This window comes from Mustela nivalis (assembly GCF_964662115.1).
Source record: "Mustela nivalis genome assembly, chromosome: 9".
Lineage (NCBI taxonomy): Eukaryota > Metazoa > Chordata > Mammalia > Carnivora > Mustelidae > Mustela > Mustela nivalis.
The window spans coordinates 81432957-81448147 of record NC_139028.1 but is presented as its reverse complement, the minus strand read 5'-3'; the positions used below and the strand labels follow the sequence as shown (position 1 = coordinate 81448147).

Sequence of the window (15191 nt, the reverse complement as noted above, 5' to 3'; positions counted from 1 at the left end):
GACAGAATACCTGGTAATATGAGAACATGGATAAGGACTCTAATTGAAGGCAATTCTTTTTTTCTGAGGCATAGAAAAGAGGGAAAATGCCTTGTCTTTGGACATATATGATATTATCTCTCTCTCTCTTTCATTTATATCTATTTTGCATGAAGTAGATTTGGCACTAAGTGTAGCAAACCAGATGTGAAAACTGATTAGAGCTTGGTCTAGAGTCTTCCTCTGTAGATACTGCTTTTACACTCAGGCTATGTAGGTTTTAAGCATTTGCAATATTGGTAACAAGACTTTCCAATTTTTTTAATTGCTTTTGTAAAGAGCCATTTTTTTCTCCCATTTTAAATATATTTACTTTCTTTTTTCTTTGTTTCTTGGAGCAATCACAAATGCAATCTAGGTAGCTGCCTATTATCAGTATAAGCAAATTCTTTTTTAAAAAAATTTTTTTGAAGATTTTATTTATTTGACAGAGGGAGATCACAAGTAGACAGAGAGGCAGGCAGAGAGAGAGCTGAGCAGAGAGCCCAATGTGGGACTTGATCCCAGGACCCTGAGATCATGACCTGAACTGAAGGCGGAGGCTTAACCCATTGAGTCACCCAGGCGCCCCACAAATTTATTTTGATATAAAGAACACTTTAGCGCATTGAGTTCCCATGTTATTCAAATTATCAGGGAAACTCCAAGGACCAAGAGCCTTCCTCCAAAAATTGTCTAGTTCTGTAATCAGCTTCCTGAAGATATTTTTCATATTCTCAACTGAGCCTATGGTAATACTATCTTTTTTCTTCAACCTCTGTAATGATCCAGAACTGGATAAATGTCTTCAAATTTCTATTTACACAATTTACGCATTCTTTGTTTGTTTCCATTTCATAGCTTTATTTTAGCCATTCTCATTTCAACAGCACATCACTTCTCTTCTAAGCTTTTGTCCCTGTCTGTCACTACCACGAAGAAGTTGAGTATTTATCAATTTTTGAAATGCCTTCTGGAGGCCCTTGAACACATTCCAGATGAGGGAACATGTGAGGGGGACTGAATGGACTAGTGGCAATCTAAACATTTCTTTAAGGAGATGTCAATATTAAAATGGAGGAATGAGGGGCACCTGGGAGGCTCAGTGGTAAAAGCCTCTGCCTTCAGCTCAGGTCATGATGATCTCAGGGTCCCTGGGATCAAGCCTCACATCAGGATCCCTGCTAGGCTTCCCCCACTCTCTCTCTCTGCCTGCCTCTCTGCCTACTTGTGATCTTTGTCTGTCAAACAAATAAATAAAATCTTCAAAAAAATAAAACAAAATGGAGGAATGGAAGGAAAGAGTATGAAGGTGAAGAACCCAGTTTTTCCTCTTCTGTTTCTCTGTGGTTCAAGCAGCTTATGGTAAAACAAAATATAAGAAAATGGAATTAATAAAGTAAAAAAAAAATTAAGTACCAGAATGAGAAAAGAACATTTCATGGACAAAAAAATGCTCATGGCATTTTTTTTTTTTTTTTTTATGATTCCTGGAAGCCAATATAGTGGGGAATCTCTCAATGGATCATATCTCACATTACCTGGTAGAAGGACCCAAATTCATGGTGAAAATCAAGTTCTCCTGGTCCTCAGTTCTGAGAGGAATCTTCTCTGCTGACCTTTTAAACAGACTGTTTTTCCCCAAAATCAGAAATCTCCCCTCACAAGACTTTTTTATCCCAGACATTGAGGATAGCTGAAGTCAGAATATTTTTTTTTAAAAAGATTTTATTTATTTATTTGACAGAGAGAGATCACAAGTAGGCAGAGAGGCAAGCAGAGAGAGAGGAGGAAGCAGGCTCCCCGCTAAGCAGAGAGCCTGATGCAGAGCTCGAACCCAGGACCCTGAGACCATGACCCGAGCCGAAGGCAGAGGCTTAATTAAACCCATTGACACACCCAGGGCCCTGAAGTCAGAATTTTTAAAGCATTATTCTATAAAAGCAAGTGTATGTATGTAGATGGTGGAGGAGGGCAGATATTATGGAGTGATGCAGTCTAGTTGTCCAACTTTATATTGACCTTCACTGACAACCTTTTTAATAACCCTCAAGAAAGGATACTGATGAGAGAACTATCATCTGGTCACACTACAGACTCATAAATACTAATTACTTGTTTGAAACCACTCAGTTTTGAAGAGATTTCTTATGCAGCTATAGACATCAAAAGCAACCTTACTTAATTTTTATAACGATCTTACAAAGGAAAGTATCTACCCTTATTTTGCAGATAAGCAAACTGGAGATCAGAGAGGTTAAGCAACTTGTGCAGTGTCACAGAGCTCCTATGTGGAATTGCTGGGATGAATGGCAGCTATGCCACCTGAATCATTTGTAGAGTCATTAATCATAATATAGCCATAATGAGAAGGAGTTAACCAAGAGAAAAATCAGACAATTTGTAGCTACTGTTCTATTGTAGTTCTACTATTCATCAGGACTTTAAATGAAGCAGAGTAAACTGAGTAGTCTGAGATAAAATCATCTAATACATGTACAGAAATCTTCTCAGGGAATAGAAGCAGCCTGCCAACCGCCTGTTTTACTGCCTTGAGGCCAATGGTGTTCCTTAGAGAGGAGCAGACTTGTGAAGAAAGTTCATAGACTGAAGCCAGACAGGAGTATTTTGCAACAGAGTAGTTCTTCAGGTTCTTGACTCCTGCCTGTGAATTCAGGCCATTCTTTTTTTTTTTTTTCTTCCATCTTTTTAACTTTCTTCCTATCTTACTTCCATTAATATTGAGAGCAAGCAAAAAGAGCTGTCCCTGCACTAGATCCTGAGGTTACAGTGGTGGACAACTCCACCATTCCTGTAGCCGAGGAACACATTGTAGAGTGCAGTTGATGGGAAGGAAAGCATGTGATGATACCCAGAGGGCTGCACACTAGGTAGGATATCCAGCGAGCTCTGGAAGAACTGGGAGAGCTAGTTCCCTCAATCTCAACAGGGAATGGAAAGAGAGTTAGCCAAGAAAGTGTCCCAAAGGTGGTACTGATTAAGTTTAGTCTTCCAAGGTGAAAAGGAGATCATCACCTGAAGGGGAGAGGAACCAAGGCCATGGGCCAAGGTCTGACCTAGAAAGGATATATGGCTCTTTAACAATGAACTCTGCCTGCACTCTTTTTGGAGAGCCACACTCTGCTGTTACCAGGGTGAAGAGAAGGGACAGAAAGAGTGAACTTGGGGAAGGAAGAAGATCTCAGAACATGGGAGGTCTCCCACGTTATGTTCAGCTGACCTTCTCCTAAGGCCAAAGAATAGCTGCTGAATGAGAGGCTTTAAGTAGGGAAGTGACATGATCTTACTTTCCTTTCAGAAAGAACTTACTGAGGGCATTGCAGAAAATAGATTTAAGGGAGCTAAACTATAGGCAGGACACAAGTCAGAAATAACAGAATTTGTGAAGTTACCAATAATGAAAAAGTCTAATGAGAAAGGAGGGGTCAGAGAGCTAAGAAGAAAGGTAACTGGATTCGAGAAATAAAAAAGGAGAGGGGCGCCTGGGTGCCTCGGTGGGTTAAAGCCTCTGCCTTCGGCTCAGGTCAAGATCCCAGGGTCCTGGGACTGAGCCCGTATCAGGCTCTCTGCTCAGCAGGGAGCCTGCTTCCTCCTCTCTGCCTACTTATGATCTCTGTCTGTCAAATAAATAAATAAAATCTTTAAAAAAAAAAAAAGGAAATAGAAAAGGAGAGAAATAAGGGGACTTGGTGGACAAGCAGATATAATTCACTCCCCTTGCTGAATGTGAGTTACAAACCCGTAATATAAATTAAGCAACTTATCCAGTAAGTTCCAAAGACAGTATTAATTTAATTTGCTCAATTCTCCTCAGAATTATCTTTTAGAGTGGTAAAAAAATGGATAATAATTAATAATCTCTAATCACAGCAAGCACTTATCATGTGACAGTGCTATCAGCTCTGTATTTTCTTCCTCAGGCTTCCAATGACGCTATGAGGTAGGTACAATGATTATCTCACTTTAAGAAGGCAGAGACTTCTGGAAACCATAAGGAATTTTTCAAGTCTAAAAGTCCACTGTCTTTAACTTGTGGTTCATGAACCACAGCAGAATGAACATTAAAGCTGAGACACAAAAGTTTCCAAAATAGTTTAAGGATTCACTGTTTTTCTGCACCTCACTTTTATTTGCAGTCCATTCCTACAGATGAAATCACTGAAAGTTTCCATAAAACCATTGTATTTATTTCCAACTTGGGTAAGAACAACGTCTGAGCCCTAATAAAATTATCATTTTTCTGTATTTCCCAACTATGATCTTAAAAATACTGTAAATAAAATATATTCTCATGACAGTGACAGTAAACATTTCATTTTCTTTTCACTTTTCAATTTTTTCATTTCATGTCACTTTTCATTTACTTATGTATACTCTTTCCTTAAAAAAGGAAATTGAAAGAAAGGAAACAATCCCAAACTGTGAAGCATTGAATATGGAGTTTGTAACCCAAAGTCACATTTGTACAGCAAAGAACCAGGGGCCCTGTACCTGTTAATTGGGGATTTGAACTCTAGATTCTTGAGGCCAACTGGAAGGAATTCAAGAATGCAGGAGAGCTACAGTGTTCAGGGATGTCCACATGTAAAAAATGATACCACTGAAACTTCCTTCAAAATATGAACACAACCATGGAAAATGATGAGATACTTAGCAGGGAGTGGAAGCATTCTGTACTAGCTCAGCTTTATGGTACCTTATTTATTATTAAGGTTACAATGTATATTTCCTAGGCAAATTTTATTGCACTAATTAACTCATTAACAACCTCTAGAGAGAAGCCAGATTTCTCTGCAGGATGATTTGCTGAATTTTAATGACCAGATAAAGAGAAAAATCAGTGTTCCAGGTTCTGAGAAAACCCCAGGATTCTACAAACAGCTCTGATTTATTCAGTGCATTGTGACATCAAGAAGTGTGAACTATGGATTAAAATAGAGAAGAATTCCTCAGTACATATGTAACACAATAGATTTGGCTAATTTAAACAAGCAATGTTTATGGCATTCATGACGTTTTCATCTCATAGAACAAATCAGATTTACTTCTCCTGTCTCAGATTCTGAGTTGGAGCAGGAGCAGGAACTAGTTTATTCTAGAGTCTACATTATTCGAGCTGGCTGGAGTGCCTAAGTGAGAAGAGAAAAGTAAAGAGTGGGAGAGATTTGGGGAATAGCCCAGCCTCCAAGGCACTGATCATTTAACTGACAGTACTGATGTGGTTTATTATGTCTTGAATAATGTCCAATGTGGTACTCTGGCCTCCAATGTCTGGAGTGTGGACATTTCTGTTCTCCAAGGATGCCAAGACTGCAGTGCGAATGGAGGTGGCATAGGAGTGGAGCTTGAGGTAATCCAGCATAATACAGCTTGCGAGCAGCATGGCAGTTGGGTTGGCAATATTCTTATTGGCTAAATGTCTGCCCACCTGCCTTGATGCTGTTTCAAACACTGCGCACACATGGCCATAGTTCGCACCAGGCACAAGGCCTGCTCCCCCAACCAACCCTGTGCAGACATTGTTGACAACATTGCCATAAAGATTGGGCATCACCATGACATCAAACTGCTGGGGCCGGGATACCAGCTGCGTGGTGGTGTGATCCACGATCATGCCCTCGAAGGTCAGCTGAGGATAGCAGGAGGCCACTTCCTTACAACACTGGAGGAAAAGACCATCTCCCAGTTTCATGATGTTGGCCTTGTGCACGGCCGTCACTTTCTCGCGTCCCATTTCTTGGGCCAGCTGGAAGGCATATTCAGCAATGCGCAAAGACTTGGCCTTGGTAATGATCTTGAGGCTCTCAATCACTCCCTTCACACTCTCATGCTCTAGGTTGCTGTATTCACCCTCTGTGTTTTCCCGAACAACTAAGATGTCTATGTCCTTGTGCCGGGTCTCCACGCCTGGCAGACTTTTAAAATGGATGACGTTGGCATAGAGATCAAGAGTGGTGCGAAACAAGTTGTTACGGGACTTGTGAGATGGGGGCAGGTTGTGGTCAGTTTCGATGTTGCCCTTCAAAGCCACACGGTTTCGGCTGACTGCCATGATGGCATTGTGAATGTCCTCTTCACTAGAAGTGGAGTTAACCATTACCTCCTCAAAGTCCACAGGCACACGTGCATGTCTGAATACAGTCTTGACATGCAACATAAGTTCAGGTCCAATGCCATCCCCGGGAATCAGAGTCACAGTGTGTCGCCCACCATACTTGGCCAATGGAAGAATACTGCGTTTGAAAGAGAAGCTCCTCAGTGAGGTCTCACGGGCAAATAAAACCTCCCGAGAATGGCAGAGAGTAGAAGGTCGCAACATGGACTTCACAGAGCAAATGGCAGCTGGCAGCATCTTCAATGCGATGATCATTAAGTAGAGAGTAATTTATGTAAAGATACGCATTCTTCCTCTTGTTTTGAACTGGCTTCTTTTGGTGGAATTCTAGATCCAAAATTCTTGCTAGGTAACAACTCTCTCTCCTTCCTTGTATTCTATTTTGACATTCTACTGCAGTGAGAATGAGAGCTAGCCAAGAAGTGATATCTCCTATAGAAAATGTATTTATTCTATGTGTTCAGCTCTGTACGATATACTTTTTAAAAACTGGCTTTATATTTTAGAGCAGTTTTAGGATCATAGCAAAATTGAATGCGAGGTACAGAGATTTCACAGACAGCACCTACAGCCCATAAAATTCTCCCCCATTATCAAAATACTGCACCAGAGTGGTACGTTTGTTACAACTGATGAACTTACACTGACAAAATATTTTCACCCAAAGTCCATAGTTTAAACTAGAGTTCACTCCAAGGGTAGTACTTTTGGAATTTGGGCAAATGGATAATGGGGTGTATTCTCCCACAATAATATTATATGGTATAGTTTCACAGCCCTAAAAATATGCTCTGCTTTGCCTACTTATCATTCCCTTCCCCCAGCCCCTGATAATCACTGATCTTTTCAGTGTCTCAATAGTTTTGCATTTCCCAGGATGTTATATAATTGAAATCACACTGTATATAGCCTCTTCAGCTTGGCCTCATTGATTTAGTAATATGCAGTTAAGGTTACCTTAACTTGTCTTTTCATGGACTGTTATCTCATTACTTTTTAGCACAGAACTAAATCCCACTGTCTGGATGTACCACAGTTTAGATATTCACCTCATGAAGGACATTTTGGTATTTTCCAGGTTTTGGTAATTAGAAATGAAGCTACCACAAACATACATGTGCAGGTTTTCTGTGGACACAAATTTTCAACTTATTTGAGTAAGTAACAAGGGACACAACTTCTGGATCCTATGGTAAAAGTATGATTGGTTTTGCCAGAAACTGTTCAAATGTCCTCCAAAGTAGTTGTACCACTCTTCATTCCGACCAGCAGTTAATTAAAATTCCCATCATTCTATAACCTTGTCAGAATTTGTTGTCAGTGTTCCAGACTTTAGTCATTCTAATAGGCATGTACTGATATCTCATTGTCTTAATTTGCATTTCCCTGATGACATACAATGTCGAGTATCTTTTCTTATGCTTATTTGCCATCTTTTTAGATGAGGTATCTGCCAAGGTTTTAGCTGATTTTTTAATTAGATTGTTTGTTTTCTTATTGTCGAATTTTAAGAGTTCTTTGTATTTTTTGGATGACAGTCTTTTATCAGATGTGCCTTTTGCAAATAATTTCTTCCAGTCTGTGGCTTGTCTTCTCATTTGCTTGAGTTTGTCTTTTTTTTAAGAGAAGTTTTTAACTTTAACAAAGTCTATCTTATTATTTCTTTCATGGATCCTGCCTTTGGTGTTATATCTAAAAAGTCATCACCATGGGGAGCCTGGGTGGCTCATTCAATTAAGCGTCTAAGTTCAGCTCAGGTTGTGATCCCATTGTCCCAGGATGGAACCCCACATTGGGCTCCTTGCTTAGCAGGGAGACTGCTTCTTCTTTTCCCACTCCCCCTGCTCATGCTTTCTCTCCCTCTCTCTCTCAAATAAATGAAATCTTTAAAAAATAAATAAATAAGATTAAAATGTCATCACCATATATAAGGTCATCTAGATTTTCTCTTACGTTATATTCTTTGAGTGTTACAGTTTTGTATATTACATATAAGGCTAAGATCCATTTTGAGTTAATTTTAGTGATGGATTTAAGGTCTGTGTCTAGATTTATTTATTTATTTATTTCCATTTGTATGTCCAGTTGTTCTAACACCATTTTCTGGGAAGATTATCTTTGCTTCATTATGCTGTTTTGTTCCTTTGCCAACGATCAGTTGACTATTCGTAGGGGTCCATTTCTGGGCTCCCTATTCTCTTCCATTGATTTACTTATATGTTCTTCTGCCAATATCACTGTCTTGATTACTGTAGCTTCTTTAGTAAATCTTGAAGTTGAGGACTTTCAGTTTTCCACTTCTTCAATATTGCGTCGACTCTTGTGGGTTTTTGCCTCACCGTATATACTTTGGAATCCGCTTACTGATATCCAAAAAACAACTTTCTGAGATTTTGAGCAACTTTGCATTGAATCTATACATCAAGTTGGGAAGACCTGATATCTTGACAATACTAAGACAACCTATCCATGAATAGAAAACTCAATTTATTTAGTTCTTCTTTGATTTTATTCATCAGAATTTTATACTTTTCCTTATATATATCTTCTACATATTTTTTTATTTATACCTAAGTATTTCATTTTAAGGGATGCTAACATAAATGATATTGAAGTTTTAATTTTGAATTCCACTTATTCATTACTAGTATATAGGAAACAACTGACTTTTCTGCATTAACTTTATATCCTATAATCTTATTATAATCACTTATTAGTTCCAGTAATTTTTTTTTTGCTGATTCTTTCACATTTTCTACATAATCTTCTCACCTGCAAACAACAGTTTCATTTCTTGACTTTTAATTAGTATACCTTTAACTTCCATGTCTTACACCATTAGTTAGAAATTCTAGTATAATATTGAAAAGGAGTGTTAGAGGAGACATCCTTGCCTTGTACTTGATCTTTGTGGAAAGGTTTGTCTTTCTCCAAGTATGAAGTTAGCTGTAGGTTGTATGTAGATATTCTTAATAAAGTTAATGAAGTTATCCTCTATTTCCAGTTTACAGAGAGCTTTCATCATGAATGGTGTTGGATTTTGTCAAATGCTTTCCTGCATCTACTGGTACGATCATGTGCTTTTTCTTTTCTTTTTTTTTTTAGCCTATTAAAGTGATAGATTACATTAACTGATTTTTGATTGTTGAACCAGCACTTTATACCTGGAATAAATCTCAATTATGCTTTATAATTCTTTTATACATTGTTATATTCAATTTGCTAATATTTTTTGAAGATTTTTACATCTATGCTCATGAGAGATTAGTCTGTGATTTTCTGTTTTTGTAACGTTCTTGTATGGTCTTTTTAGCAGGTATTGTTGATCTTATAGAATGAGTTAGAGATATTTTCTCTTTCCATCATCTGGAATATATTGTAGAGAACTGGTATAATTTCTTTCTTAAATTAGTATCATTTTTTTCTTAAATGTGAACCCATCTGGGCCTGATGATTTCTGTTTTGGAAGACTATTAATTACTGATTCAATTTTTAAACATATGTAGGTTTATTCAGATAGTCTGCTGCTTCTGATGTGAGTTGTGGCAAATAATGTATTTCAAAGAATTGTTCTATTTCATCTAGGTTATCAAATTTGTGGGCATAAAATTCCTCAAAAAATTCCTTATTATCCTTTTTAATGCCCATAGGATTTCTTTCATTTCTGATGTTAGCAATTTAGGTTCTTTCTATTTTTTTTTTTTTAATCCTCTCTAAAGTCTTATTAATTTCATTGATCTTTCCAAAGAGCCTGTTTAGGTTGATATCCTCTACTGATTTATTTTCAATTTCACTGACTTCTACTCCTTTTTTGTTTGTTGGTTTACTTTAGACTTAGCCATCTTTTTCTAGTTTCCTAAAATAAAGCCTTATATTGTTGATTATACAGCTTCATTCTCTTCTATTATATGCATTCATTACTACACATTTCCCTCTAAATACAGCTTTTACTACACCCCACAAATTTTGATAAGCTGTGTTTTCGTTTTCATTTTGTTCAAAATATATTTCAACTTCTTGAAATTTCTTCTTTGACCCACATATTATTTAGAAATGTGTTGTTTAATTGTCACATTTATTTTAGGATTCTACTGCTATCTTTCTGTTACTGATTTCTAGTTTAATTTCATTGGGGTCTCACAACAAACATTATTTGATTCAATTCTTTTGTATTTGTTAAGATGTGTTTTATGGCCCAGAATGTGGTCTCAGTAAATATCCCTTGTGAGTTTGAGAAAAATGTGTATTCTGCACTTACTGGGCGAAATAGTCTCTATATGTTAATTATACCCAATTCATTTGATGTTATTTAGCTCAACTTTGTCCTTACTAATTTTCTGCCTACTTAGAGTTTGTTCCTTTTTATTGTTAACTTGTTGAGAAACTGACAAACACTATTCTAAAATGATTGTGCTATTTTAGATCTATATCAGCAATGCAAGAGAATTACAGCTTCTTCACATCCTCACCAACACTTGATATGTATTTCTAATTTTAGCCATTCTAAAATGTAGTGGTAGTATCTCACAGTTTTTGATTTGCATTTCCCTTCTAACTGTGATGATCAATGTCTTTTAATGCATTTTCCTAGCTCAGAGTTACAAGGATTAATATCTAGGTATTTCTAGAAATCAACCACTCAACCTGCAAAGCAGGCAACATCTATGCTTCACAAAGCTATCCCAGCTATGCCACTTAACTGAAAATCAGGCATATCTTTAATTATAAACCGACCACAATCCCATTTTCATTTAACTTTCAGGTACCAATGCCCTTGGTGCAGGTTAGTCATTGGTAGACGAGGTAGGGGAGTTATTTATGCAGACTTCCAAAGGACTGTTAAAATTCTAGAAGATGAAGATACAGACTTAATAATGACTACCACTATAGAACACTCATCACTTCTAAGGTATTTTATATTTTACATACATCATCATAATCTACTAAGGTAGACATTGCAGTCCCCACTTCACCGATGAAGAAAATGGCTATCACAGAAAGGTGTGAATATCTGCCAAATTCATATCATTATGAATTAATAGAGAATGGCAAGAGGTAAGGTGAGCATATCCAGGGATCCCAGAGGCCTAAGCCAGTGCTTCTCAAACTTGATCACCACAGGATCTCACTGAAATAGAGATTCTAATTCAGCAGTTTTGTTGAGGAAAGAGTGCAGATTCTGCCTTACTAAAGAGTTCCCTAGTGAGACAGAGTCTCCTGGTCCCATCACAGTTTGAGTAGCAAGAGCCTATCTTTACCTCCCCACAAGGTCCAGCCAGGTGGGGCCAGCACTGGTGTGCTTGGACACGGCCCACTGGGAGTAAAGAAAGGAAACATTGCTGCTTCCTCTTCCTGGAAACTGATATAAAATAGTTATAGAGTAGGAGCCAGCTGGACTTGTTTGTTACTTAATATGTCACATAAGATAGATAATAGCTGTCCACCACCAGGGCCAGAGGCTGGAGCAGATGACTATCCAGAGAGAGAACAATGGAAGAGAAATGACCTATGCTCGGCTACACAATATTGTTTCTGCCAATGGGCCACTGTTACATAACGATACACACAAATCTTTCTCACGTGGGAAAGAAGATAAACCTTTTAAAGGTGTGAATGAAGAAGGAAAGAAGCCCTGAGAATGGGATTATAAAATGGATGGTGGTTGAGATTTTAATAGCCAGACAAATGTAGTACATGGACAAGTGAAAAAGCTCTTAATCTTAGTGGAAAAAAAAGATATATGTGGTACAGGTAAAAAAAGAATAACAAGGGTGCCATCGTTTCACATATTGGAGGTGTAAGAGTTCATTGAAGTCAACTGTAAGTGTAACACTAAGATAGTATAATAGTTTAAGTCAGGGAGAGAGATTAGAGCTTGGATTTTAAAAATTATCCTTTGGAGGAGAAACAGTAAGGTGGCTAGCCTGGTGGTAGGAAGGCCAATTAACAGGCTATCACCCAAAAAGTGATCCCCAAACCAGCAACGTCAGGTTTTCCACAAATTGGTTAGAAATGCAAATTTTGGACTATCCTTGGATTTATTAAATCAGAAGTCTGGAGTTGGAACCCAACAATCTATGTTTTAATTATTCTGATACATACTGAAGTTTGAGAACCATTGGGCTATGAAATGGTCCCAATAGGAAATGAAAAGCAGCTGTACTAAAGGAAAGGCACTGAGGAAGGAGAGAAATATTGGAGATAAAAACTGGACTAGACTAATGACCTAGGAGACACTGAATTATCCTCAATGTCTTTAACAGACTGGGTGGATGATACCATTGATAAAAATGTGTAACACTGGAAAAAGAGCAGTTGGGTCAGGAGACTAAGGATAGAAAATGAGCTAACTTTCAGCTATGAAATGTTTGGGAAGCCTGTAGGACATCCACAAAAAGATGCCCAGTGGTTGACTTAATAAATGAGACAGCTGCAGAGAAAAGATTGTGGGTGATGACAGAAATTCAGGAGTCACCAATATATGGGAGAGAGTAAACCACACAGGTTTGTATAATATAGCCTCGAGCAGAGGTTTTCAGCTTTTCCTCTGCTAGGGCAAATGATGAATGGCATTCATAAGAGACACACACCAGACATATGAACAAAAGTCATTGACCAAATAAAGCAAAGCATTCCCAATGCTGTTTTTATAGGTCATATTTTCAAAAGCATTGTAATAGTAAATGATGAGTAAAACTATTTAACAATCTCAAAACATAATTTTTTGAGGGAAAAATATAGATGACTAATTAATATAACCTAAAAATCTATGTAGAACTGTATTTTAAAAATCAAATTTAGACCTCTATGAGTAATATAAAAAAGCATATACTAATACAGAAAAGTAACTCATTTTATAATTAAGCATGTAGCACATAATATTTATATTTATTCACGATGTTAATATAAATAATACTGTGCATGTCATTTGGCTGATCACATTGCCTTTGATTTGGAACCTGTAACTAGACTGTATTCTCATTTCTATGCTATGCAGAGATAGATGCATATGCATGCTTTCTTCACCTCCCTCCATCATTAAAAATGCATCCATGGGTAAAATCAAGGAAACAAACTATAAATAACAAACTATAAATCCCCAGTTTACAAATAATATCTCAAAATTGTTGTAACTACCAACGACATACCAATAACCATAGTTCGCAGATATTTTCAGCTAATATAAAATAGGCCATGAATTATAATCAATTCACCTCCAGCTAACTCAAAGTCCTTCCTCCCCCACACAAACAAGCAAGCACTACTGAAATGCAAATGAGTTCCTGTGACATCCTTATAATGGTAACTCTAAGGAGAGTCAATTTAAAGAAGTAAATCATTTGCAAGCACTTGTAACTTAACACTTTATGAATAAGTGAGTGGTTTTGACACATGTCTTGATTGATTCTGACACCGTAATATGTTATACCACTGAGGTCAAGAAATACTAGGCTAGTAAGATGATTATAGTGAAAGCAAAGAAAAAGGATGTGGACAAAACTAGAGATCATAAGTCAATATTTGGAACACAGAGAGGACTACGGGACAAGTGATCAGGGAGGGAGGAGGAAAATAAAAATAAAAGGATGGCACAGAAGCCAAGAAAAGTGAAAGATGCAAGGAAAGAGTAGTCAACAGTGTCAATATCCTGTTGACACCCTAAGCAAAATCAGAGGTGGCAATCATGGAGTCACTGACAACCACCAGTAGGCTGCACTGATTAGTGATCTAGAGCACAGGTTCCAGAGCCAACTGCCTGCCGTATATGACCTTTGTAGTTTTTGCAATATTCATGACCCCTTTTGGAACTTAAACTCTAGTGAGAGTAGACATCGGAAAATACATGGCAGACAGAGAGATAAACAAGCAAGCAACATACCAGTGGATCTTTCAATGTCAGCAGAAATGCTACAAAACAAATAAGAAACCTCTCGCCTTCAAGGAGCCTGTGTTCTAGGCAGAGTCAAACAAAATGTGTGTAGGTACAACGTGGACTGGAGGTCAAGGCTAAATGGTTCCTGAGTGACATAACCAGGGCACGAAGCACAGAAGATGGATGGACCACGTGCTTGAGCTCAGGTGGGGAGGGAAAGGGCTTTAGCCAAATCTCAAAGAAGGGAGAGCAGCAGATACATATGGAGGGAAGGAGAGAAGTTCTGAGATGGAGGCAAAATCGGAAAGCCTGTAGGGTACGCTATGCATGACCATTTGGCTGAAAGGAAGGGTTTAGGTAGAAAAACAGTGGCAGACAAGGGGGTAAATTAAATCGGGGTAGAGGGTCAAAAACCTTGCATGGCAAATGAAGAAATTTATGATACCCTGAAGGCAGCAGAGAAGCATTTAAGGTTTTTGAAATTAAAAAAAAAAAAAAAAAAAAGGTATCGAAAGATACCACTTTAAAAAGGAAAACATGCAAGTATAAAGAGAGTAAATTTTCAATACCCGAGAGCACTTTATACCAAAGCTTTGCCTCACTGAAAGCAGTAATATTAGCACACACTCTTAAGAAAACTCTCAAAATCCACTTCATGTTATCTTACAGAATCATTTGATTATGAATACTGTTTTATCAATAATTTTTCTAAAAAGATCAATGCATGGAGATTTAATTTGTTCCATTTTCTCTATTACAACATTAATGCAATTTCTCTCCTGTCATTCTATCACTATCAAATAACCACAGAACAGCTAACAGAGGCACAGTTCTCACAGAACTGTGGAGAGCCAGATGGAAAGTAATCCAAAAATGCTCTCCTTATTTTCCAGACAAGAACCCACATGATACAATACTACATCCACTGCAAAAGCCCTTGTCTGAGGAAGAGCTACACTTATATTTGCCCTAAGAAGAGTTTTTCTGGATACAGTTTTCATTAGTAAAGGCAAAAATCCACTCTCAGCAAAAACGGTCTTAAGGTGGGGTGGGGAGTTCACGTTATTGATAGGGTTTGTTTTTGGTTTTGTTTGAAACAGTGAGGTTTATAGTCTAGTCATGAAACTGATACTTATGCGACATTACACTTCCTTAGAAAGAAGA

General features: G+C 37.7%; 2 protein-coding genes across 3 annotated transcripts in view; both read right to left on the bottom strand.

Moving 5' to 3' along the window:
* The window catches only part of NELL1 (neural EGFL like 1), an 823138-nt gene that overhangs the window by 277215 nt on the left and 530732 nt on the right, over positions 1 to 15191 (bottom strand). The window lies entirely within an intron of this gene.
* On the bottom strand, positions 4888 to 6458 carry IDH3G (isocitrate dehydrogenase (NAD(+)) 3 non-catalytic subunit gamma). Its single transcript, XM_082749005.1, has one exon. The coding sequence runs from the start codon at positions 6407 to 6409 to the stop codon at positions 5240 to 5242; it is 1170 nt and encodes a 389-aa protein (XP_082605131.1). The 5' UTR covers positions 6410 to 6458; the 3' UTR covers positions 4888 to 5239.